At 28.4% G+C, this 27,604-nt stretch overlaps 2 protein-coding genes across 2 annotated transcripts; both read right to left on the reverse strand.

Annotated features, from left to right (window-relative positions):
• Window positions 1–4,792: 4,792 nt before the first annotated feature.
• Window positions 4,793–15,911, reverse strand: LOC122505137 (ankyrin repeat domain-containing protein 17-like). Its single transcript, XM_043616602.1, has 2 exons — window positions 15,687–15,911; window positions 4,793–8,134 (listed from the first exon to the last, which is right to left on the reverse strand). Exon 2 carries the CDS (start codon window positions 8,036–8,038, stop codon window positions 5,897–5,899), a length of 2,142 nt encoding a protein of 713 aa, XP_043472537.1. The 5' UTR covers window positions 8,039–8,134; window positions 15,687–15,911; the 3' UTR covers window positions 4,793–5,896.
• Window positions 10,498–27,453, reverse strand: LOC122505119 (serine/threonine-protein phosphatase 6 regulatory ankyrin repeat subunit C-like). The gene is made up of 3 exons (XM_043616580.1): window positions 27,251–27,453; window positions 22,067–24,435; window positions 10,498–12,889 (listed from the first exon to the last, which is right to left on the reverse strand). Exons 2-3 carry the CDS (start codon window positions 24,333–24,335, stop codon window positions 10,554–10,556), a joined length of 4,605 nt encoding a protein of 1,534 aa, XP_043472515.1. The 5' UTR covers window positions 24,336–24,435; window positions 27,251–27,453; the 3' UTR covers window positions 10,498–10,553.
• Between the last annotated feature and the right edge of the window lie 151 nt (window positions 27,454–27,604).

Raw genomic sequence — 27,604 nt, forward strand, 5'->3', positions numbered from 1 at the left:
AGCACAGTTGAGAATGGAATCAATATTTTTAACTAAAACATTTTCAGTCGTGTTTGTCCCATTTTTTCCACGCAGATTTCGTCCGTTACTGCAACATTAGTTTTTTCAAGTACTTTGTTCTCCTTTGATTGCAAAATTATAAAGAAGTCTTTATTTTTAATTGAGGATAATGTACTGAATGGTGCTCTTATTTGACCTGCATAAATAAATCGAAACTTTACTCTTGAAAACGAGAGAAAATGTTGTGTTTTACAAAAATTAGAATTTGATTCAAATCGCAACATAATGGGAAAATCAAGTTTACTCCAGTTTAATCTTTCGAAATTACATTCATTGACGATTTTCACGTAAAACAGAAGGTTCGGTTTTTGATAATTTTCATCCAGCATGTAATCGTCGTAAGATTTTGACAAATATTCAACAGTTAGTTCTTTTTCGTTCGAAATGCAATGTTCACAAAGAGACGTCTCTAAATTGTCCCGATTTTGAATTGCAGTGATGACAATTTTTAACTTTTTCATCTGCGGATTGAGATGCAAGAGAAATTCCCAATAATTTTCTTTTGTGATTGAGTGTTCATAAGAAAGGGCATCGATGTGAATTGTCAATTCCTCTGGAATTGTTTCGTGTATTTCTTGTAAAGAATTATGAATTTTTGCAGAAATGTCAATAAAATCAATGAGATTCATTTTAGTTAATCTCGATTTTAAACTATTCTCGTCCCTGTCATCAAAATCGAATATTTTTGTAAGAGCGTCAATACCCATAAATGTAGTTTTCTCTTTGACAAATGGAAAGGCAAAGGATAGAAAATCTAAATTAGTATTTAATTCATCAGCCGTTGTTAATATTTTTAAATATGTGCTCATTACTTTACAATTCTTATCATGAAATTCATCATGTTTATGTTTCTTGCAAAAGGTCGCTACTGGGCAATGTGGACAATTAATTAAGTCCTCTTGTTTTGTTTTGTGACAAACGAAACAAATTCGTGGACATTCCAACATTACAGATTCCAGTGGACTGATAGTTCTTGCCAGTTTCTTTATGATTTCATTCCGGATTACTTCTCTTTTTGTATCCCATTCGAGATCAAATATATAAATAAGCTCTTCATAAATGTGAGTGATTTTTCTTATTTTTAGCAATTCTTTTATTGCTGTGCAAAAATCTTTGTGTGTTGATTGATGTTGTTGTCGATGATCCTCAGAACAGTAGGAAATCATATTACATTCGCATCTTATTAAATTTTCTCTCGATTTGCAAATGTAGCATTCATTCGGAAAGCATCTGGCACTCTTTGAATAAATAGGCATCTTTTGGGTAAAACGGTAAGTCAACTGGTTTTTCGAAATCTGAAAATAAATAACAACAGTAAATTTAAGAAGAAAAATTGTTCTCTCTTATTATTTATAACCAAAGTTCTTAATTATATTATATGAAAATGCAAAATTATAAAGTCAGAAATAGTTTCAGAATTGCCACAAAACACAGATTTTTAAAATTCCATGACATCCAAGTTTTCCAGACCATTTTTAAAAAAATCCAGACCCAAAATTTAAATTGTTTTGATAAATCTTTAGCTACTTACATCTTACAACAAAAAATATAAAATCTTTCAAGTTAATTATTAATGTTTAATTTTTTAAATAATTTAAATTTAAGTTAAAATTTGTGAGATTATTTATGAAACACTCCGAAGAAAAGTACCTTAGAAAAAAATCGCTGTAAGGTTATATTTTGTGTTATTTTTACCTCAATTAAACGTTTTTATTTAATTTTTTAAAAACTAAATTTAATTTTTATTAATTATTTTGATTGTCATGAAGATTTTAATATTGATTATTTATATTGAGAGTTAATCCGCTTTGTGTAATTTCATACAAAAAATTACAAACATAACCTACGCATCGAAAAATTTAAATTTTGTGTGCAATTAGTTTTTGTTTCGTCTTTAATTATTTATAAAAAGTAATTACAGTTTAGAAGAATAATGTATTTAATTATTTTCAAATTTTGCAATTAAAATTCTTCAAAATTTGATTTTCAAAAATTTTATTTAAATCATTTAAATACTCGAAAAAAATCAATTGTTTTCAATAAAATTTTACAAAATCGTTTTACCCAGTGAGAAATTGCCAATAGACTTTAAACGGTCCAATATCGGTCCAATATTGGTTGCCGTGCTGGGTGCCGATTGACTCCCAATATTGGACCAATATGGGCTGATGCTTGGGATGTAACGGCATCGCCAATCATCGGTTGTTAATATTGGTCCAATATTGGCCGAATATTGGCAACCAAGAGAAAAAAAAAATTTTAAATAAATTTTTTTAATTAAATAATAATAATAATAAATTAATGTTTATAATTTTTGTTTATTATATTTATTTAATTATTTATTTTTAATAATTTATATAAATAATATATTATTTATAAATAATAATTATTTAAAAATGCAGCAGCTATTAGAAAATAGCATTCTGCAAAAAAATTCTATCATTGAAAAATCAATGATAGGTGAGAGAAATCCGCGTCTTTAAATAGATTCGCAGATGATAGACAAGAGATATCCGCGTCATTAAACGGATTCGCAGATATACTCTGGTCTCGCGACGAATCTCTCGATACTTATATACACTGGAGTCGCCGTGTCAGTTGCGAGAACGGTTACAGCGTCCCTCTTTCGGCGGAGATAAGAATTGTCACGTAAACTGCGGGTATAATAAGGCGGTCGGTAAAGCGATTTAGCAGTTTACGTGACAATTCTTATCTCCGCCGCAAGAGGGACGCTGTAACCGTTCTCGCAACTGACACGGCGACTCCAGTGTATATAAGTATCGAGAGATTCGTCGCGAGACCAGAGTATATCTGCGAATCCGTTTAATGACGCGGATATCTCTTGTCTATCATCTGCGAATCTATTTAAAGACGCGGATTTCTCTCGCCTATCATTGATTTTTCAATGATAGAATTTTTTTTGCAGAATGCTATTTTCTAATAGCTGCTGCATTTTTAAATAATTATAATTTATAAATAATAAATTATTTATTATTTACATGAATTATTAAAAATAAATAATTAAACAAATAAATATATTAAACAAAAATTATAAACATTAATTTTTTATTATTATTATTTAATTAAAAAAAATTTATTTAAAAAAATTTTTTCTCTTGGTTGCCAATATTCGGCCAATATTCGACCAATATTAACAACCGATGATTGGCGATGCCGTTACATCCCAAGCATCAGCCCATATTGGTCCAATATTGGGAGCCTTTATTGGACCGATGATCGGTCTCTTGGCTCCCAATATTGGACCGATATTGGTCCGGTGAGAAATTTCTCACTGGGTAATTGTATATTTCGAAAATTTAATTAGAAAAATCGAAATAAGTTGCAAATTATACTAAAAATATGGTATTTTGTTGAAATTATTGTAAAAAAAAGTAGAAAAAGTCACAATTTTTTAAAATAAATCGAAAAAAATCTTTTTTTTTTTGAAAATATAGTCGAAAAAGTCATAATATCCGCAGCTAAGTTTTGTATTTTGTATAAATTCAGAAACTGTAAAACGGAAATAAACTTTTGTCAAGGTCCCTCTGGAATAATATTTATATTTATACATTATTGAAAATTAATATATAAATATCACTTCAGAAAATCTGTATTTTTTTAATTGATAAACTAAATTTATGAATTTTCTATAGACAAACAACGGAATTTTCAAGAAATGTGAAAATATAAAACAGAAAAGTCTACTCATATTTTACTTACAGGTTTAAACTTTCAATTAACAATTAACAATAACAACAATAGAGAAGAAACCGAAAAATCCAACATTAAATTTTTTTTGCAAACATAGAATTGTTAGACAATTGAGAACCATAATAACTCTTATTTTAATATTATGGTCTTTAGTTATAAAGAATAAGGTAACAATATTTAGGGTCCAAGGACCCTTCAAAAAATATGAATTTCTTTATGATGCAGAGAATTTTATCACAATTTTAATAAATTCTAAAAAAAGAAAAATACATTGATTTTTTATATAAATTTATTGGAACTGTAATGACAGTTATATTTAAATATTTTTTATAAAAATACAATTTTAGTTTAAATATAAAAATGAAATACAAAAACATTATAAGGTGATTGAATTTTTAATGCAAAACAGTGTTGAATAAAAATATAAATTCGATAATCAATTTTTTAAACCGAAGTAAAACTAATGGTATTCATTAAATAATACATCACATTTTTTTTAACAATATTTTTCAACTAGTCACTGAAACAGTAAACGAAGATGTAAAATAAGAAAGCAATAATTGAATTTTAAATTCAAAACTAAAATATAAAAATTAGAAGATTCCTTTTAAAGAAATAAAAATGGAGTCATTTTTTCAATACGGATTAGACGTTGTTGTTTTCACACAATGAATCTGTGTCTTTAATTGTAGTGGCACCAAAGTCGACCCCCACAATATCGCGTAACATTTTCTTTATAAACTCATCTTTCTTGTGCGAATCTAAGGAAACTTTTTCAAATTTTGTTTGGAATTTTGTTACCTCATTAATTGATAAATCTAACTGTTGTCGTAAGCCTTCGTTTTTTTTTAAGATACGAAATATGTTCGATTAGATACGATTGAGAATTAACTTTATCGTTCTTTTTGGCAATTTTTCCTTCTTCGACATTTGGATCAAAATTTTCCTTATCGATAGACTTTGAACAGTTTTTACAAATTTCAGTTTTTGATTTTTTATTCTTCTCTCCTTCCTCCTTTTCTTCAGGTTCGGAAATAGTTGCAAACGAACGTTTCGATGATGACGATGGAGAAATTGTCACACGATCTACGGCTTTTTGTTCTTTGTTTCTGTTTCTTTCAACAAGAATTTCAGTTGTAGTTGTACCAATATTTTCCTCGGTGATTTCGCCAGTAGCTGTATCACAAGATTTTTCAAGTACTTCGTTTCCCTTCGATTGAAAAATTATAAAATAGTCTTTGTTTTCAATAGAGGATAATGTACTGAATGGTGCTTTAATTTGTCCCTCGTAAATAAATCCAAACTTTGCTGTTTTACACAAGAGAAAATGTTGTGTTTTACAAAAACATTCTATGTTGAACCACAAATAAATTTAATTGTTGTACACTTAAATTTATAAAGAATAATAGGGTCCTTGGACCCCCTTAGGGTGCGATTCCATGTAAGCAGAATAAGTCCACCGAAAGCAGAAAATCATGAGTGGAAAAGAGATAGGTAGATATTGTTGTTCTTTTCACTCTCATCAATTTGATTTGATTTTCTGGTATGTATAAAAAGCACCTTTATCGCATATAGAGATTATAAACATACAAATTAATTAAAACATAATATTAAAAATTAAAAGCTATTTGAAATTACGGGAAAAGAGGAATTACTGACAAATAGATTAAATAATTCAAATCTAAAAACAATTTTAAGGTTATTCAGATTTTTTTATGAAATGTATATTATAAACTCATGTATTCTCTGTGAGAATAAAAGCCTCACTGAGGCGGTTAAAAATAATAAAAGCTTATATTTTATTTAATGTCACATCACTTAAAATATTTTAAACAAACTTTTAATAAGCGTATAATTTGTTAATGTTTATATGTGTCGACGTACAAAACAATGATTTAAAGCGTAAAGCTTAGTTTACCGTGTAATCTCAATATACGTCTATAAATTTAAACTCTAAAATTAATGTTATATTAATAATTATTTATAAAATTTAAACCATATTCTATAACATTGATGAGAAGGAATCCTTAAATGAAAATTTCTTCATCGTACATAGACCGAAAATACATCCTAAATTATTATTCAACAAAACTGATTTTCGCGTTATTTGGCATGAAATTACATTTTAGGAACAAGCGGCTGAAAATCTTTGCAAATCTACAATAGAGAGATACTTGAACATGTGACGAATATCAGAAGTAGAAATTTGAATTTTGTAACATTTCTTAACCATACAATACATTAACGTCGTGCTCTCATCGATGCAATTTCTTCTTCTTTCTGCTATTTCGACATTTGCCTTCAAAAAATCAGCATATATCGGAAATTTCATTTGTGAAGATTTTATTGCAGTGAGAAAATCTTCGTTGTTTGAGTACCCTACAACTTTATCCATTGATTTCGTTAAAACATCTAAGAAAGTGAAATTTAAATTTTTATTTACTTTCGTCCTCTGCATGACCCTTTTCTCCTTTAAACACTTCTCTACCCAATCAATAACATCAATTAAATCACATTCCTCAAGCTCAATTCGATCATACTTTGTAATTAACAATACTAAACGACAAAATAATAATTTTAATATTTCTATTATATTCTTTTTCTCTAAGTCATTGTAGTAATCTTCATCGTAATCATTAATAATTTCTGAAATTGTGCCTAAAAGATTAGGAACGTTTTTTGAGTAACCAATTAAGAGCAATTGGTGCTTGATATTTTTAATGCTAGTGTATAATTCTATATCAAAACACGATTTCAAATCAATATTATATTCCACAAAAAGTTTAAACAACTCTGGTGGGTAATCAGATAAATCACTTTTTTCAAATAAAAATGACTCAGAAAAATCTTTAACTTCCTCTTCACTTAGATAATTAAATATGCATCTAACAATTTCAGGACGAAATACAGAATTACTTACAGCAGATGTTAGTCTTTCTGACTTTGGTTTTGAATTACTGATACTTGATAAAACTCTCATTTTAACTGCATAGTGAAATAAATCCTCAGTGGCTTTACTATTCAAATACTGAATTAACATATCCGTCACTTTTACCAATCCATCAAACACTGAAGGAGTAACAGGTATTAATATATGAATTATACCTGAATGAATCTTCAAAGCCGTTTTTAACGGTGAATCACAGCGTTTAGAGGTTATAGAGGGATCAGCACCATGATTTAGAAGAAATCTAACTACAGCTGGCTGCGCTGCAGTTGCTGCAAAATGTAATGGTGTTCGGTCCCAATCTTCAGTTTGTAAATTAACATCAGCTCCAGCTTCCAATAGCAGTTTCACTAGTCTCGGGTGCTCGAATGTTGCTGCAACGTGAAGAGGACTTATACATTTAAATAAACTGTCAGCAGGATAACCAGCGTTTAGAAGAATCTCTAATATTTCTTCACTGCCACTTTCAACGGCAATGTAAACGGCTAATTTTCTGGCGAAAGTGTTCGATTCATATTCGTTTGATGGTTCATTTACAATTGCCTTGACAGTTTCTAATTGGCCCATTCGAATAGCCAAATGAAGCTGCTTTTCTTTAAAATACGTATTTGCATTAATTTTCGACAACCTTGTTACTAAATATTTCCACATGTCATAACGACTCAAATAAAATGTACTATTAAATACATCATCTAAATCCTGTACTTTAATACCAATATCGACTAAAAAGTTTAAAGTATCCAAACTGCCTTCCAAAATAACTGTTATAAATAAGTCTACTTTATCTTTCTCAACTGTTTTGCTGTTTTTTACTCCATTCTTCATGAGATATTCTAGAATGTCCAAACGACCAAATGTTACTGCAAGTCTAAGAGAAGATTTGGGAAAAAAGTCACCATTATTTGGAATATCGACTATGTTACATCCGTTCGCCATGAGCAGCTTTACCATTTCAAAATTTCCTCTTCCAACTGCGTTACGAAGAGGTTTCATATTAGTTAAATCGTTGTCACTTAAAACAGCACCATGTTGAAAAAGAATTTCAGCCATTTGAACGTTTCCTTTCGCCAATGAAACATCAAGCGGTGTATTGCCCTTTATATCTTCTACCGCAATAGTGGCACCATTACCCAAAAGTGTCTTTGCTATTTCTGCATGTCCTCTTGCAGTCGCCACATGCAACAATGTCCTGCCGCGTATCGTTTCTGTCGCCGAATATTTCTCGAGCAGAGAATGAACTCGACTCAATTCTCCATTGTGTACTGCAAGAAACAACTCATTGTAGTCAGAAGTATCGTCGTAATCTTTAGATCTATCCATGGCAACGTATTGAAGAATTTGGTCCGAATACACTTTACTGAAGCTTTGATAGTGATCTACAATCCCGAATAGGTGAAACAGCTCCAATTAAATATTCTGTAACAAAAATAAGAAAGTTTGTATCACTTAACTTATTTAAATAAATTCTTGCTGCTTACTCATAATAGAGAAAAGATTGCATACTAAAAAAATAATGAAGAATTATGACAAAATATCAGACATTTTGATTATTTTTTCTTTTTTCTGATGCCTTTTTATGACTCTGATGATTCGTGATTTTTTCATTCTCTCTGACATAATTTTATAGAACGGCTTTGACATTTCTGAGAAATCTAACACTTCATATTTTAATATTTCATATTTAAAACTTTAATATTTAATAAAATTAAATAAGTATTTAAGAAATACTGCCCAATATCACCAGAAGTTTTGATAAATTTTTTTATGTTTTGTTATTATTTTTTTAATATGGTTGTATTGGTAAAAATTTTCAATTGTGATTTTTTGACATATTTCAATGTAGTTTGACCTCAGGAGACCAAAAAACGTGTTTCTGAAAATTGTCCGTACGTGTGTGTGTACTAAAATTAAATTAGCCTCAATATCTCAAAACCAGAAAAAACTATAGCTCTTCCCAGCTTCAAAATTTTCAACAATTTTAAGTCTCCCCAGAGGACATGAAATGAAAGTATTTTCAATCCATTTCATAAAGTTAAACTATATTTTTTGGCATTTCTAATTTAATCTTGATGTATTAAAATAATACTAGAGTGAATTAAAATAATCTGAAAAACTTTAATCCATCTAGAATTAAATGGACACCAGATATGATTAAAATAATCCATTTTAGTCTTATTGTTTACTACACTGAAAAAAAATTAAATTGAATCAAATAAAAATTAATTGACTCAATTAAACGGTTTAATTGTCTATTATACAATAATAGCTCGGCTATTCGATCTTTTTGCACACCTCTAGTAGTTACTAATTGTTGATAAGGCTTGATTTGCAGTAAAATTTCATGCATAATAAGAATAACACCAATTCTGAATTTATTTAATTTTTATGGTGTGTTAATTTAATTTGCAACGTTTTTTAATACCTCACAATTTACTGTGCATCTTTCGACTTCTTATTTGAAAGTTTTTCGTTCACTGTAGCCGGAGATATTAGACTTTTAAAAATCTAAAGCTTTAAAAAATAATATACTAAATGAATGTATTTAATATGTAAATGCAATTGAGAGACCGCATGCAAAGTATTTGAATCTACTATGAAAAATTGAAAACCAAATAATTAATATTCAAAAAATTAAAATTTGAACCTCTGTCGTAATGTTATTATATTTTTTATTGGCGATTTTTATAAACGCTTCTTTCACGATATTGAACAATTAGTCGCTTCAATTATTAACAATTTTAAATTCATCAAAAAATTAAAGTTTCTGGAAAATAAATTAAATCGTAAAAGAGTTAAAAGTTACATATTACATTTTTCGTACTATAATTTCAGGTATTAAAAGAATTCAAAAACAATTTGTTAGCCTTACGGCTACATAAGGTCCATTTTGAATGGCTGAAATGTTACTGGCTTTTTTTTCAAAATATACAACTTCTTTAACATTTTTTACTGTTTGTTGCATGGGTCTTACATGTTTGACGCGAAAATTGACTAATGAACAATGCAATGCTTGTATGCATTTAAAGAATTACTTTAAAATTTCATAATATTTCACATTTAAGAATTCGGAAGGTTGCATTCAAGTTAATTTTAACTTTCGCAGGAAACATAATTGATAATGTGTGGGTAACAGTTTGCTGTTCATCAAATTCAAAGTATATATACACTGGAACCTCGATTATATGGTGTGATCGTGTGTTTATATATTTTAAATTTGTTGATAGGTCTCCGGACCTCTATTTTCCGTAAAAGCAATTTCCGTTTAAACAAGATTCCAGTGTAATATGCAAATAAAAGCCTTAAAAAATTTATGACAATTTTAAAACACACCTAAAATGAGAGGGTTATTGGAAATTACAGGAAAACAAATTACTGACAAAAAGAAAAGAATAATTTTAAGGTATTAAGTATTTTATAAAACGTTTATTGTTTACAGATTCTCATATATGTGTAAAAATAAAGGCCTCACTGAGGTATATAAAAGCTTATTTTTGATTCAATATCATAATTATTAAAATATTTTAAACAACCTTTTAATAAGCGTTTAACTATAGTTTAACATTAACTATATTAATGTTAATGTTCTGACGTACAAAACATTGATTTAAAATTATGTTAACGATGTAATTCCAATATATATACATCCATTTGGAACTTTATAATTAACGAAAATAGTAATTAATCATAATTACTATTGAAGATTAAATTACATTTTAAAATATTGGTGAAAACAAATAATTAAATGAAAATTTCTTCATCGTAGAAGGAAAATGCATAACAAATTATACACAAAAATTACTCTTTGCCTTAAATGTGCCTATAATAAAATTACATTTTAGGAACAGGCTGCTGAAAATCTTTTCAAATCTACAATTGACAGATATTTGAAAATCTGATTGATTTCAGCTCTTGAAATTCGAATTCTATGACGGTTTTGAACCAAATCAAACATTAAACTAGCACAATCGTTGATGAAATTTCTTCTTCTTTCTGCTATTTCGAGAATTGATTTCAAAAAATCAGCATATATCGGAAATTTTGTATTAGAATATTCGATTGCTTTTAAGAAATCATTGTTGTTCGTGTACATCGCAACTTTATCAATTGATTTAGTTAATACATCATGGAAAGTGAATTTAAGATTTTTACTAACTTTCGTCCTTTGCATTATCCTTTTCTCCTTTGCACACATATCTCGCCAATCATTAAAATCATTCTTTAAACAAAATGCAATTAAAGGCAGATAACAATTAGCAGTTAACAACACTAACCTCGCTACTATTAATTTTATAAACTCTGGTTTACCCTCCATGTGTGCCTTATTGTATCCATCACAATCCTCATTCGAGATAATTGACCTTGCAGTATTTAAAAGACCATCAATGTTTCTAGAGTAACTAGTTAGGAGCAATTGGCACTTGTAATTGATCTCATTTTCACTTATGCTGATTCGAAAACACCAGTTGGAATCATTATAATCTATCAGAAGATGTAACAATTCTTTCGCATGTCCTATTGGAAACGGATTATTTAACATTTCTTCCGAAGAATATTCAACTAATTCATCGCTTAGATAATTAAAAAGGCATCTAACGATTTCAGGACGAAATTCAGAATCACATACGGCCGATGGTAGTACATTTGACTTTGGATTTGAATTATTGATACTTGAAACTCTTATTCTAACTGCTTCTGGAACTAGGATTTTAATATTTTCAGGTTTTGAATACCGAATTAGTGACTCCGTCACTTTTACCAAACCCTCAAACACTAATGGAGAAATAGGTCTGCAAGAAAACGAGGGTGAAAATAACTTCAAGGCCGTTTCTAATGCTGATCCGCTGAACGAACTGGATATGAAGGGATCAGCACCATTTTTAAGGAGGCATTTCACTACTGCTGACTGCCCTGCACATGCTGCGAAATGTAAAGGAGTGAGACCATGCTCAGTTTGCAAATTAACATCAACTTCAGCTTTCAAGAGAAGCTTTACTAATCTCGGGTGCTCGAATGTTGCTGCAATGTGAAGAGGACTTGTAAATTCAAATAGACTGTCAAAGGGATAACCAGCGTTTAATAGAGTTTCTAATATTTCTTCATTGCCACTTTCAGCAGCAATGTAAACGGCCAATTTTTTAGCAAAAGGGTCCGATTTATATTCACTTGCTGGTTCGTTTACGATTGCTGTAACAGATTCCACTTGGCCCATTCGAATTGAAAAATGAAGCTGCTTCTCTTTAAAATACGTTTTTGCATTAATTTTCGAGAAACATGTCAATATATATCGCCACACGTCATGAAAATTTTGAATCATTGAACAATAAAATATAAAATCTGCTTCTTCCGTCTTAAAACTAAGGTCGACTAAACATTTTAAAGTAGTTAAACTACCGCAACCCGTAATAATTGCCGAAAATAAACGTGATTCATCCGCATTAACTGTAGCGCTGTTTGTTACCCCATTCTTCAAGAGATATTCTAAAATGTCCATACGACCGGACGATACTGCGAGTTTAAGAGAAGATTTTGAATAAATGTTATCATCATTTGGAACATCGACTTTGTTACATCCGTTCGCCATGAGCAACTTTACCATTTCCAAATTTCCTTTCCCAACTGCGGAACGAAGAGACGCCTCACATTTTAAATCGTTGTCACTTAAAACAGCACCACGTTCAAAAAGAACTTCTGCTACTTTAACGTTTCCTTTCTCCACGGCAACATTAAGTGGCGTTTGTGAATTATGATCAGTAACGTCAATAATGGCGCCATTATTTATAAGTATCTTTGTAAATTTAGGACGATTATACAAAGCTGCATAGTGAAGTGGATTTTGGCCAAAGCAATTTTTTGCATTCAGGTTAATTTCCCCTAAAAGAAGTTTGAATACCTCAGGATGGTTTTCCCTAATCGCCAGATGCAGAGGTGTGTCTCTAATTTCGTCTTGCTTAGGGAGGAATAGTTTTGCAATCGCTGCATATCCTCTTGCAGCCGCCACATGCAGCAATGTCCTGCCACGTATCGTTTCCGTTGCCGAATATTTCTCGAGCAGAGAATGAACGAGATTTAAGTCTCCATTGTGGACTGCGAGAAACAGGTCATTGTACTCAGAAATGTCGTTGTAATCATTCGTACGATCCATGACAACGAATAGAAGATTTGTATTCCAAGTAGTTTACTGTCGCTTTGGCGGTGATTTGCAATCAAATAGGAGGCACTGCTCCACTTAAATATTCTATAACAAAAATTAGAAAATGTGCCCTTAATATGCCCATAAACAGGGTGTCCAGCAAGGATTGTGAGAAAAATTCTGACTTTTTCCCCGACTATTAAAATTTACTAACGTTATTTCTGCTTTTTTGGGACAAAAATAAGAATACTAACTTATTTAACAAAAAATTAATATCTAATGATAGTACCGAACTTAAATAAAAACCATTTAAGTCCTGTTAGATAAAAAAAATTTTAATCTTTTGATAAATTTCTAGAAATTTCCTTGACTATGAATAAAATTCCCTGACTTTTCCCTGGCCGCTGGACACCCTGATAAATGTAAAATTATAAAATTTAGTGTTTTAGGTGCCGAAAAAGTTGGGATAAATTGATTTTCAGTTTAGATAACAGAGGTTCAGATAATAAAGGAATAACTCTTCTCATTGGTTTCTCTAAGTGTTACAATTCATTTTCACATTATTATTAAGGTAAGTTCATCATTAACACTTGCAGGTGCTTCAATTACTGCCCCGTGTATAAATCTATCCTGGAAGTGTATAACTATCCAGTGGAGCTAGATTCAAGCCAGCAGCTGGAAGGGAAAACCGAACAGAAGCATATCGAGTTCCTATCCAGGTCTACTGTCTAGTTTCTGTTTTAACAAAATAGACCGTTGATAGCCATATCAAATATATACATATATGTACATAATTCAAATTTTATTTTATTTACTTTTTTAAAAATAAATAATGCATGGGTAATACATAGTTCACCCATCACATTTTGGATTAAAAAAGAAGCATATTATTTTTAGTATGAAGTATAGGTATGTATAAAATTATTGTGTAAATAACTTGTCACTACTCACTATTTTATTTATTTAAAAATAACAAATTATCGGTAGAAAATCTATTACTAAAATTATGGTGAATTATAAAACAATAATCATTTTATAAATTATACTTCATTATGAATAAAGAAAATGAACATTGTTAAATCAGTAAAAGTTTAGGCTTCACGGAGAGACAATATATTTATATTAAATTTTGCAAAAGTATTTTACAAATTGGGGAAAAAGTGCGACACAGAAAAATTTTGATATAAAAAATACTAAATTTTTAATAAAATTTATGTAAAATTTAGTAAAGTTCACGGAGAAAAAAGGAAAATTAAGGTTAATTAAACGTACTATGACGAATGTAAATTTAACACTCCTCAGGTTAAGTTCTAAACAGAAGAGTATCAACTTTTTCAAATTTGACACTCCTCAGGGTAAATTTGATTATTCTTTTTTCTCCGTGTTGTATTAGAATTTAATGTTTATTTTGAATACCTTCTTGATGGGCACTAACGTTTCAGGAATACTTTGGTAATACTTCTTTGATCTGCATAGAATTTTAGTTTTCAGGAATGAAATATTTAAGAGCCCCGGAGTCAAATAAAAAAAGTTGATTTTTTCAATTTATTTATACTTATTATTTTATTATTCATTAAATTAAAATTTAATTATCTAATTATTTATTTTAAACACTTATTAATTTTCAAATATGTAATAAATGTTTTTAAATCATACAACAAGAAAATATAAAATAATCCATTAATTAATTATTTAATAATTTCAACTTTCATTTTTATTCAAAACATGTATATTTTTAAATTTCAACTTAAAAATTTGAGAATCAGCATTTTAATAAATTCTTGTTTTACTGTATTAAATAGAAATTTAAATATTTTTCTTTATAATTATAAAATTATAATTTTAAAACATTTTATAAATAGATCTTAAATATACAGTAGAGACCACGCATATTATTTTGGATTTTCGAGTATCCGGTCAAATTTCAAATATTCTTTTTTTAATTTTAAAGTTTATAAGCATTTGATACAATAAATTTTTAACTTTGACATGAAACGTTGCGTTCTAATGTATTTTAATGATTTTAAGAGAATGTTTAAATACAAATCCAAATAAATACCTAAAATGATAAAAAAAACTAAGTGTAGCGCTGGTGCACTCACCACACCAATATAGTTTTCATTATAACTTTTAAAATACTTGTCGCTCATAAATTTTCTCGACGGATTTTGATTCCTTATAGTTTTTATTCTATGTTTATTAATTTCACATTTTTCCATTCTTAAACCAGTTTTGTAATTTTTCATGAAAATTCAACAAGTTGCCCAGAAATTACAGTATAGAGATCGCATTATCCGGACTAATGGATAACCTATCCGGATATTCAAAAAATAAAAAGTATATTTTATTTTATTTTTATTTTTTATTTATTTTATTTTTTTGTATACAAAAAAACGAATTTTCGGTTTATAATTTTAGGTATTCATTTGTACAGGTATTTAAATAAGACTAAAACGAAAGTCAACATTAGTAACTTTATAGTTATATTCATTCAATTTTAGTCAATTTTTATAGAAAAATATTTGCTCTTCTAAATGGAATAAACACAGCGGGTCTCTATTTTAATTTGTCTAACTATTGTCGTTTTTAATTTCTTTCAAGAAAATTCGTCTGTTCACGATTCTTATTTAATATTGTACACATTTTAATTTTAATAATTGTTTTGAGTTGACATCTTAATTCTTCAATTAAACTTATTTTGAAAAACTTATTATCACATGCAGTCAAAATGTGTAGTATATAAAAATATCAACAAAAAATATATAATATGTCAAACTTTAGTGATACAAGTAAATAAATACATAATTAAAACATTAGTTTTCTATTAAAAATACTAACCATGATGAATGCAATATCAACATATCGCTTTTGTGAACTCGAAGATTTTCCGTGACTAAAAGTTAAACACGTTAAACTAATGATGGCATTTTACAATGTTTCAATTACAGAAACCAAGACTTTTTAACTTTTACTTATTTTATATAAGTATTTATTAATAATTTATAGAATTTGATTTGTGAATACAGAGCTGTCACTGTCAGTCGAAAACATTTTAACGTTTATAACCATAAAAGAAAGTTTCCCAATAGAATGGAAACTTTAGCTGTGGAAAAAGCATGTAAAGGTACTCTCTCACCTTTAAGGTCATGTTATTCAGTGGTCACGTGCCCCATATACTTTACTATGGAAAAACTTCACACTGAATAACATGACCTTAAGTGGAGCAATAAGCGGGTTACACAACTCAAAATGAAAAGAGCATCTGACGCATCTGACTATATTTATCCTTTTCTACACCGTTTTATTTTTGGCAATTGCTCTTTGTAATGTATCTATTCAGTTGAATGTTTAAAAAGTTATCAAAAGTTGATAAATTCATAAGATGTGACTTGTAATTTTTATGTATTTTTTATTAGAAAAAATTATCAAAATCTTTAAATCACTTAATTATGTTAAAGTTTAATTAAAAAACAGAACGACATTGATATAAATAAATAAAATAATGCAAATTTTGTAGGAAAACGATTTGTTTCAATTTCTATTAATAAGAAAATATGAATTTATCAAGTTTTAAAAACTTGCTCTTCACTTGTATTATTTAAATTTGTAACGAAGTAAATTCGTTACTTATAAGGCGAATTATCGTTCTTAGTCCAGTGCTATAGTTTGTGACTTCGTCTCCGTCTTTTCTATCGCTCCGTCGCATTTTTCCCAATTTTGGTATAGTCCGTTGGTCAGCGTCTAGTGTCTATCTTCCGTCTTGTCCCTTCCCTGAATAATTTCTCGAGTAATTGAGAAGTGGGAGAAGTCAGGTGATGAGTAGCGACCCTTTCCCTCTTTCTTATAGGTAATTTCCATTGATTGAAAAAGGAAGGATGCATGGGAAAAATTAGAGAGTAGGATGAAGAAGGATTTTCCCAAAATCTACTGCAGGCTTCCAGGAAGGCGTTGGAACCATTCATAAATTCATTATTCGCAAGCAAGTGTTACGAGCTGGTCGAGTTTTTCCAAATTGAGCATTTCTTAAGATTTTATATTAATTTTCATTAAATTTTGATTTATAAATTTTGATTGTATTTTTCTTAATTAAATTTTCTAAAATAAAGTTATAATAGTTTAGTGAATTTTTAAGCGTTTTATTGAGTCTTTCTGAACTTTATTTCTTTGGAGTCGCCGGAAAGCCGTTGCAGAAAGGACGCCGTTGGTTGTTGGCGAGGGTTTTCATCGCAGGTTTGATTTTATTTTTGACTGGAGATCGATGCATCGTCGATCGTGTTCTCAGCAGTTCCTCCCTTTGTTTTATTTTAATTTGTCTTTCGTTTTTGTTAGCGTTGTTTTGTTGAGACCTTTTTGTGTGTTTATTTTAGAGTTTAGTCGCGACTTAGAGTTGGTAAAATATCGAATTTCGGGACTACGATGCAATAGCTATCTTCTTTAATTTATTATTTAATTTTCTATTTAAAAGTCCCGTTATAAATTAATATTAAATATTTCCAATTTGATATATGTGCGGTAATTTTTCAGTTAAGCAGCTTCTGTCATATCTAAAAATCTAATGCTTTTTGTTTAGTATTTTTGTTAATTTCTAGGAGGGTAAAAAAATTAATAAATGATTTTAGAAAATTTTTTATGCACATCAAATTTCTCGCAATGAACTTGTTAATAAAATAAATGTAAAATGGTTATAATTTAAAAACTTAAACATTAAAAAATATTAGACTGAAATTATTTTAAAATATACAGGCTTGATTTGAATAATCTGGGTCAGGTATGAAAATCAGTTTCATCCTCAAAATATTTTTTTTAAAGAATTTTAAACAAAACGTATTTTTTCATCGTCTTAAAAAATATTTTCGATTTCTGAATTATTTTTAAATACTTTTAATGAAAGGAATAATTTGTTTATTGCTAAAATTTTTGAACAAAATGTAGATTATTATTAGCATTATCATAATCTTCAACAAAATTTACATTTTGCTCAAAACAAAAACCATTCCAAAAAGGCTGCAAAATTAGTATTTCTGTTTAAAGTTTTGAATTCAAAAAAGTAAAAAAGAATATGTTGCAGAGATAATGTAATGAATATCAGAATATACTAATTATTAGTTTTTGTTTATTTCACAGAAGTAATTAAAAGATTAAAGAATCAGTATTTTATATTTGAGCCAAAGAAGCATTAAATATCACTATTTCTCTTACAGTTTCCTAAACTTTTTAAAACAAATTTTATTATATAAGTAACTAGAAAACGTATCTTTTATTCAGCGTGGCGACAAGTTAAGAAAAAACTGAAAATCAGAGAATTTTCAAAAATTCTTCAAAAGTAAGGGAATTTTAATCGAAAAAAAGTAGAAATTAAAAAATTTTGATAAATGTCAATTTAGTTTTTAGATTTTTAATAAATGGACATTGGCCGTTTATATCAATAAATAAAGCCGATTAAGCACGATTTAAATTGAAAATTTGCATTTACTTTTTTTATAATAATAATTTCAAACACATTAAAAATTTTTTAACAAACAATTTTTAATTATCATATTTTTTTTATGAATAAAATTGTTCCTTAAAAAGCATTGTTGCAATTTTAATTAGCAATGCAAAATATAAAATAATTTAAAAATTTGTTAATCAGGTAAAATGAAAAATTAGTCTGGAAACGTCAGGAAATTCTGAAAATTAAATTTCGCAGCCACCCTATTATTATTAATTTTATAATTTTTATAATATTAGGCAAATTATTTGAACCAAAACTTCAATTGTAAAAATAGTTATAAAAATAGTTTTTAACTAATAAGGACGATATTAAGTCCAGCATGGAGACTTAAATCGGGTTCATTCTCTACTCGAGAAATATTCTTCGACGGAAACGATACGTGGCAGGACGTTGCTGCATGTGGCGGCTGCAAGAGGACATTCAGAGATTGCAAAACTGTTCATCACTAAGCGAGACGGAAGAGGGAATACACCACTGCATCTGGCGATTAGAGAAAACCAGCCTGAGGTATTCAATCTTCTTTTAGAAGAGACTAATTTGAACGCAAAAAATCTCAAGGATGAAAGGCCACTTCACTATACAGCTTTGTATAATCGTTCTGAATTTGCAAAAAAACTTATAGATAATGGCGCGATTATTGAAGAAAAAGATAGTGAGGGTAACATTTACTGGTTCTGCTCTTAAACTTGCCGTATCATCCGGACGGTTGGATATTCTAAAATATCTCATGAAGAATGGCGAAAAAAATAGTGAAACGATTAATGAAGATGAACTCGGCTTGATTGAAACAAGTATAAAAATTAGGAACTTGAATATTTTTAAATATTTAGTACATATTGGTGTAAAAACAGAAACGCTAGATGTTCTATTTAATGATATAATTTTTTGGAGCCACCTTAAAATATGGGAATATTTAATAAAAGTTCTGTCAAAAATCTATGCAATAGAATAAATGTGGCAAAGGGTAATGGGAAAAATGATTCAAATCCAGAGTCAAATCTATTATTAGACGATGAGGATTTTGAATTTTGGCCTGAAATCGTTAGATGCATATTTAACTACCTAAGTGATACAAAAATTAAACTTTATTCTAAGAGAGCTTTCAAAACTATTGATTTATTAGAACATTCACCAGAATTTTTACAACTTATGATGGAATATAATGATTTGAGATCATGTTTTAAATTCGAAATAAGGGATCACGATATAAGTTACAAGAGCCAAGTGCTTATAATAGGTTACTCTAAAAATGTTGATGATCTTTTAAATATTAAAGTGGACTGTTTCTCGTCTTGTTTAAATGATGAAAATGATCAAGAGGATATAACGGATTGTTTTAAGTTGGTTGTAGCGCGTTTAATATTGTTGACGAAAGAGTGTCATCCAGGTGTGATAGAATTTTGTCAAAAGAACAATCTCAATGATTGGAGAGTAGAATGTATAAGGCAGAGAGATATTATGCGAAAGACAAAAATTGACATTGATTTAAACGTCACTTTCTACGATGTCTTAACCCGACCAGTTAATAAACTGGCCATGTACGCAAACAACAAGAATTTTGTGAAAGCAATTGATTATTCTCAAGCAGAATTTCCAGCGTATGCTGAGTTTATAAAAGCGAATGTCGAACTGGCAGAAACTAGAAGAACATTTATAACCGAATGTGTTTGTTTAATGTTTAGTGTGATTAAACAAAATCATAAAATCCAAATTTCAAATGCTGATATTTATCAAATTTTTCAGTATCTTTCAGTTGTAGATTTGCGAAGATTTTTAGCAGCTTGTTTCCTAAAATGTAAAAAATACTGAATTAACGCAAATATTTTTGTATGTATAATTTATTATGTTTCTTTTTCACGATAAAGAAATTGTCGTCTAAGTCGCAATGAGAAGTAATTTAAACTTTTTAATAATGAATATTAATATTAATTTATTATAGAGTTTAAATACATAGATGTATATTGTGATTACATTATTTTAAGCTTTAAGCTTTGAACCATTTTTTGTACGTGGGCTTAAAATCATTTACAAATTAAACGATATTTTGAAAATGTTGTTAAAAATATTGTAGTGATGTGATATTAAAATAAAAATGATTTTATTTTACCTTTTCATAAAATATATGCTGTAAATCTTATAATTATTTAGGTTTACTTGCATCCATTGCTATTGCTATTTCTCCCTTACAGATAAAACTAATCTAAAAATAAAAAAATTATGATTAAACATTTAATTTATTCTATTAATAATCATGCAAGTAGAATTATAAAAAAGGGCCCAAGATAAAGATTGCTTCGATTTTATTTTGAATACCAGAGAATAATTTCTATTTTAAACTCACAAAATTCAATTTTAGAACATTTTTTATACACATCAAATTTATCACAATGAACATGTTAATAAAATAAATGTAATGAAATAACTCAAATCATTTCAAAACAGACAGGCTTGATTTATTGGTCGGGTCTGAAAATCAATTTCATCCTCAAAATATTTTTTTTAAAGAATTTTAGACGAGATTTTTTTTTTAATTCTGAGAATATTAACTTTAAAAGTCGGAAAATTCGTTTATCAAAACAGTAAGAAAAAGACTTTGACGTCTTATAACTTTTTAAGTATTTAGGGTATATCGATTTTTCTTTTTGCAGGTGAAATCCAAATTAAGAAAATAGCGGCCTCTTTACTATAAAAAACTTAAAATTTAAATTGCTCAAAAGTCCCATCTTTATTATCCTTTACCTTTAAATACCAATCCGTGTGTCTTTTAATATTATTGTTTCCTCATAGAAAGCTTTATAGTGATGTCGATTTCTGAATTATTTAAAAAAAACTTTCAATATGAAATGAAAAATTTGTTATTTTCTTATTATACAGGCTAAAATTATCTCTACTATGTACTATATGTATTGTTACCTAAATTTTAAATTATTGCTAAAATTTTTGAACAAGATGTAGATTATTAGCATTATCATATTCTTGAACAAAATTTATATTTTGCTCAAAACCACTCCAAATTATTGTATTACTACATTTTTAGTTATAGGCTTTTATTATTTTTTATATTTTCCATCTTTAATTATGTGTTGATATATAAGTTTGAAAGAGTTCATTTTCAACCCAGTTGAATTCGTTACATGGGTCAAATTATTTGAACCCAAACTTCAATTGTATAAAAATAATTTTTCCAAAAATATATAAATGAATATTTTATAATATTTTATAATGAGGCGCAGGTGTTCTTTAAATCCGAAGTATATTGTTGGTTATTGGAAATTACATGAAGAGAAGTTTGTGAAAAATAAGAACAATTTTAAACAAACATATATTTTATTAAACGCCTTATCAATTTCAGATGTTCACAGTGTATAAAAATAAAGGCCTCACAGAGGTTAAAAAAGTGTATTTTTTGATTCAATGTCATATTACTAAAATATTCTAAACAAAATTTCTAATGAGCGTTTAATTTGGTAAATGTTAATTTGACGACGTACGTACAAAACATTAGTTTGAAGCTTAAAGCTTTGTTAACGATGTAATCATAAAATATATATACATCCATAAATTTGAAATTTGTAATTAACTTAATATTAATAATTACTTTTTAATACATATATGAAAACAAATCCTTAAATCATAATTTCTTTATCGCGGAAAACAGACACATAAAAAATTATACAAAACAAATATTTGCGCTAATTCAGTATTAAAGTTAGATCTTAGGAACAAGCTGCTGAGAACCTTTGTAAATCTACAATTGTGAGATATTGAAATATATGAACCATATCAGCTCGAGAAATTCGAATTTTATGAGATTTTTTTATCAAATTGAACATTAAGTTATTGCACTCGTTAATGAACTCTTTTCTTTTTTCTGCTATTTCGACATTTGTCTTCAAGAAATCAGCGTAGATCGGAAACTTTGTATCAGAAGATTCGATTGCTTTTAAAAAGTCACAGTTGCTCGTGTACATTGCAACCTCATTAGTTGATTTCGTTAGTACATCATAGAAAGTAACGATCATATTTTTATTAATTTTCGTCTTTTTCAAGACCTTTTTCTCCTCTAAACACTTTTCTCGCCAATCATTAAGATCATTGTTTGTGGAATACTCTAACACACCTTGATGATTGTCTTCGGTCAACAAAACTAAACGCGCGACAATCAACTTAAAAAATGCTATTTTCTCCTCTGAGACGTGGTAATCATCATCATCACCTTCAAAAGAGAAATTTTGAATACACAAAAGACGACTAATGTTTTTAGAGTAGCAAATTACAATTAATTTGCACTTGCGACTTGCATCCGTATCATAAACTTCCATAGTACAGCATGATTTGGAATTGTTGTAATCCATCATAAGTTGTAGCAATTCTGGTGAATGGCCGAATGAAATAGAGTCATTTAGAACTTGCTCCGAAAAAATTTGCAATGCTTCATCACTTAGATAACCAGACAGACATTTGACAATTTCAGGACGAAATACAGAATCTTCATCATTATAAATTAGTCCATTTGATTCTGAATTACTGATATTTAACACTTTAATTCCAGCTGCCAGCAAATATAAACTCTCAATAGAATCGGTTTCTAAATAACGAATTAACATCTCCGTTATTTCGGCCAACCTCTCAAACCTGAAAACAGGAATGCTTGTGGGAAAATGATTTGATGAAAACATGACCATGGCCATTGCTAATGGTGTTTCGCTGCAATTACAGGTGAGAGTGGGATCAGCACCGTTTTCTAGGAGATATTTTACAACAGCTGGCTTTCCTGAGGTTACTGCAAAATGCAATGGAGTGAGACCATGTTCAGTTTGCAAATTAACGTCAGCTCCAGCTTTTAGGAGAAGCTTTACTAATCTCGGATGCTCGAATGTTGCTGCAACGTGAAGGGGACTTATTATCGTAAATAAACTATTGACAGGATAACCGGCGTTTAATAGAGTTTCTAATATTTCTTCATTGCCAATTTCAGCGGCGATGTAAACTGCCAATTTTTTAGCGAAATCGTTCGATTGATACTGATTTGTAGGTTCCTGGACAGTTGCTTTGATAGTTTCCACTTGACCCATTCGGATAGAAAAATGAAGCTGCTTCTCCTTAAAATGCGTTTTTGCAAAAATTTTTGTCAAACATGTTAATATATATACAAATAGGTCGTAGTGTTTGTAGGTAATTGTATCATATAATACATCAGCCAGTCTTTCTGTTTTCAAACCTACGTCCACTAAGTATTTAAAAATATTCATGTGTTTATTCTTTATACTTGATTGAAACAAGCGGAGTTTGTCCTTATTAAACGTTTCACTGCTTTTCACGCCATTTTTCATGAGGTATTCTAGAATTTCCAAATGACCACAAGATACCGCGAGTGTAAGAGCAGAATCATCAAATATTGGAATATCGACTGTGCGACATCCGTTCGCCATGAGCAGCTTTACCATTTCATAATTTCCTTCCTTAACTGCGGAACGAAGAGGTCCCATGTATATCAAATCGTTGTCAGTCAAAACTGCACCGTGTTTAAAAAGGATTTCTGACATTTGAACGTTTCCTTTGGCCAATGCAACATAAAGTGGCGTTTTTCCCTCTTTATCTTTTACCTCAATAGAGGCGCCATTATCTAGAAGTGTCTTTGCAAATTCAGAGTGATTATACAAAGCTGCATAGTGAAGAGGCCTTTCGTCCTTAAGATTTCTAGCGTTCAAGTTAGTCTCGTCTAAGAGAAGGTTGAATACCTCAGGTTGATTCCTCATTATCGACAGATGCAGTGGAGTGTTTCCTGCTTCGTCTCGCTTGGTGGTGAACAATTTTGCTATTTCCGTATGTCCTCTTGCAGCCGCCACATGCAGCAATGTCCTTCCTCGTATCGTTTCCGTCGACGAATATTTAGCGAACAGAGAGTGAACAAGATTTAAGTCCCCATTATGGACTGCAAGAAACAGTTCATTATAATCAGTAGTATCGTCGTAATCCTTCGCAAGATCCATGGCAAAGAATTGAAGAACTAGATCCAAATGTACTTTACTCAAGCCTAGATGTTAATGGTCTAAAAATCTCCAATAGGCCGAATTGCTCCAAATAAACATTCTGTAACAAATATTAGAAAATTTGTATCACTTATTTAAAAAAATTCTTATAATCCTTATAAATACTCTCACATACATGTATCTAACAAAAAATTTTATGAATTTTCTAATGTTTAGAATTTTTGAAAAAATTGCATTCACTTTTTTTCGTTGGTACAGTTTCAGAATAATAAATATTTAATTATTATCTATTATGTGTTTTTCCGCAGGTATTAAAATTTCATTACTGTAACTTATTATTATTATTATTTTAATTAAAATTTTTTACAATTTACAACTTTTCTAAAACTTTAATTTGAAGCTTTTTAAAATTCAATCAATATTAATATGTATTAGTAATAATAATTTAACATTCTAAAATATGGAAATGCAAAATACGAGGCGCAGGAATTCTTCCCAAAAGACAATTGATCGTATAGACATTCGCTTGAACAGCATTTGATCGAAAATCAAAATCATTATTTCACAGAATGTGAAATTTTTTCTCTTTCAAATTTTTTCGATGAAGTTAATTAAAATTGTATTTTATTCAATTATTGTTAGAGATAGAAAGAATTTTAAATTAAATGTAATATTTTCCTTTTTCTTAAGTCTGTTAAGTTGAACAACAAAATTCATCATTTTCTTAAAAATTCTAAAAATTGAATATTCTTCCAGTACTTTGGATAATATTCCCTAACAAAGAAAACAATTTTATAAAAGATCGATCAATCTTTTTTAATGAAATATAATTGATAAGTCTTAAAATAAATATTTATATTTTTTCTTACAAAATAATATTAGTGTTTTTAACAAAAGATTACAAAACTTCCGGTCAAGATAAAAATTCACTGTTATTTCCCGGTTCTTACTGGTCCAAAAAAAATTTTGCGTTGGTTTAAGATATATTTTGACTGTTTCATCTAAAATCAAAATAAAAAAAAAATTTCTGTTAGTGAGTGAATATACCTTGCGTGATTGAACGAAGAGTTCTTTTTTGTTGCTGATTAGAACCGATTTTACATGGTCTTAATGGTTCTAAAAATGATAACTTTTGACAAAAGACAGCACAGTAAACGAAAACTAATTGAAATTAATTAAAATGAATTCACGCCTTCTACCAGTCTTAATTTATTTCAATTCGTTTGAATTTGATTTCATTTACTGGGTCAAAACTGTTACTAATTAAAATGATATGGGTGATTCTCCTGAAAGGGACCACTTCACGTGTCTCCAACATGAGGTTCATTATTTAAATTAATTTTTCATTAATATTTTATCAAGTTTAAATTTTTTGAAAAATTTATTTATAATCTACGAAGATTTATCTATCTTTATATAATCTTCTATTGCTTATATTTAAATTTCTTTCTATTTAAAAAACATATTTAATTTTGTCATCGAATTTTGGTTAAACAGAATGTATATTTTATAATTATATTTTAACGTATTTAAACAATTTCAACATATTTATGATATATATCAAATTAAAGTTCAGAATATAAGGATTATTTTTTACTTACATTTGTTTAAAATAAGGTAAAAAAAGTTATTTAAATTATTAATTAAAATAGTATTATCAATGAGAGTAAAAATTAAATTCATCTCCGAAGCCTCATTTTCTATATAATAACATCATATTTTTTAACGTTTTAAACATAATATGTAATCGATGTGAAAATATTTGATGATTAAAATTAAAAATATTGTTTAAAAAATTGTAATATTTTTAAAATTAGAAAAAATGAGAATTTTTTCATTAAATTATCAATTCATCTCCGAAGCCTTTTTTATATTTGATAGCCGTTTTCTTTTGTTTTTAATTTTTTAATCATTGTTTTGAAATATTTAAGGGCATTTGAACCATGATGACGTCACAGATTTAAAACTAATGCTTTGCACAAACTGTGACGTCATCAAGGTTCAAATCCCCTTAACCCTCAAATTAAATTATTAATTTAATAAAAATAAAATATACAATCAAAAAGTGCAATAAATTAAAACATAACAATTTATTATTTAAAAAAAATATTCCTACCGAGTTTTTTTTACAAAATAATTAATTTAAAAGTTATAATTAATTATACTTAACCTCTAGAACACATGATAGTAAAATGTTCCTGGAGGTCTTATTTCTGAAAATTAATTTTGCGCAACTTATATTTTTATCTTTAAACATTTTCTAAACTTATTTATGAAAGAAAAGTAACAAAAAAAGAATAATTTGATTTTTTGGAAATTCAACCAAAAAAGGGTCCCTTTCAGGAGAATCACCCATATACGAATCGATGGCTCCTAAATGAAAACATATTATTCGCGAGAGCTTTTGTAAAACACGTAACTCACGAAAACAAATAGAAAACATGCTTATTTAATTAAATTGAGTTTTTTTAAGGCTATGTTAGAATTTTTAATATTTATTATTTTTAAAGTGTAAACAAATTGCAAAAATATAAGTTAATAAAATTGTTTTATTAAAGCTAAATTAACTTTAAATAATAAAAATTCATATTGCTGCATTTTATACTTAAAATAAATGACAAAATTTAGAAAAAAATTATCCTAAAAAATATTTCAGATGAATAACGCTTTTTCTATTTTTTTTTCGTAAGAGTTAAGAGTTTTATAATTTCTCTCGCGAATAATGTGTATTCATTTAGCAGCCATCGACATGCACCAAAAAAAGTATAAAACTGTCAAAAAATATAGTGTCACTTATTTGTGACAATTGTAATCTTTTTTGTGAAATATTGACTCCACTTATCGATATAGATTTAAAACATATTTAATAACATTTAATAAAAACATAATTAATTTTTTATTAAAAATATACATACCATAATATAATATTTACATTTATCACTTATAAACATGACAATTTTCCGCGAGGAACATCAAACTAATGAAGACATTTTGCTATATGTTTGGATTATAGAATTTACAAGATTTTTTGACTTCTATTTATTTTATTTTATAATATAATAACTATATACAATTATAGAATTTTTTGGTTTAAAAATCAAGAGGCAATTGAGAATGTTTATATAACGTTTATAACCATAAATGAATTAAGCGCAATAGAATGGAAACTTCATCTTGAAACGGAGTAAAGCGGATTACACACAGTTACACATCTCAAAATGAAAAATGTGAGCAAAGGCCATAACGCAGAATAGATCTGTAACCGGAAC

This window comes from Leptopilina heterotoma, unplaced genomic scaffold (genome assembly GCF_015476425.1).
Source record: "Leptopilina heterotoma isolate Lh14 unplaced genomic scaffold, ASM1547642v1 Lhet_343, whole genome shotgun sequence".
Lineage (NCBI taxonomy): Eukaryota > Metazoa > Arthropoda > Insecta > Hymenoptera > Figitidae > Leptopilina > Leptopilina heterotoma.

Excerpts from the sequence above, each read along its gene's own strand:
- LOC122505137 (XM_043616602.1), bottom strand. The coding sequence starts at position 8,038 with ATGGATAGATCTAAAGATTACGACGATACTTCTGACTACAATGAGTTG.
- LOC122505119 (XM_043616580.1), bottom strand. The coding sequence starts at position 24,335 with ATGGATCTTGCGAAGGATTACGACGATACTACTGATTATAATGAACTG. Across the intron at positions 12,890-22,066 it reads ACAAAGGTTCTCAGCAGCTT|CTTGGAATACAAATCTTCTA; the intron begins GTTCCTAAGATC and ends GACAGTAAACTA.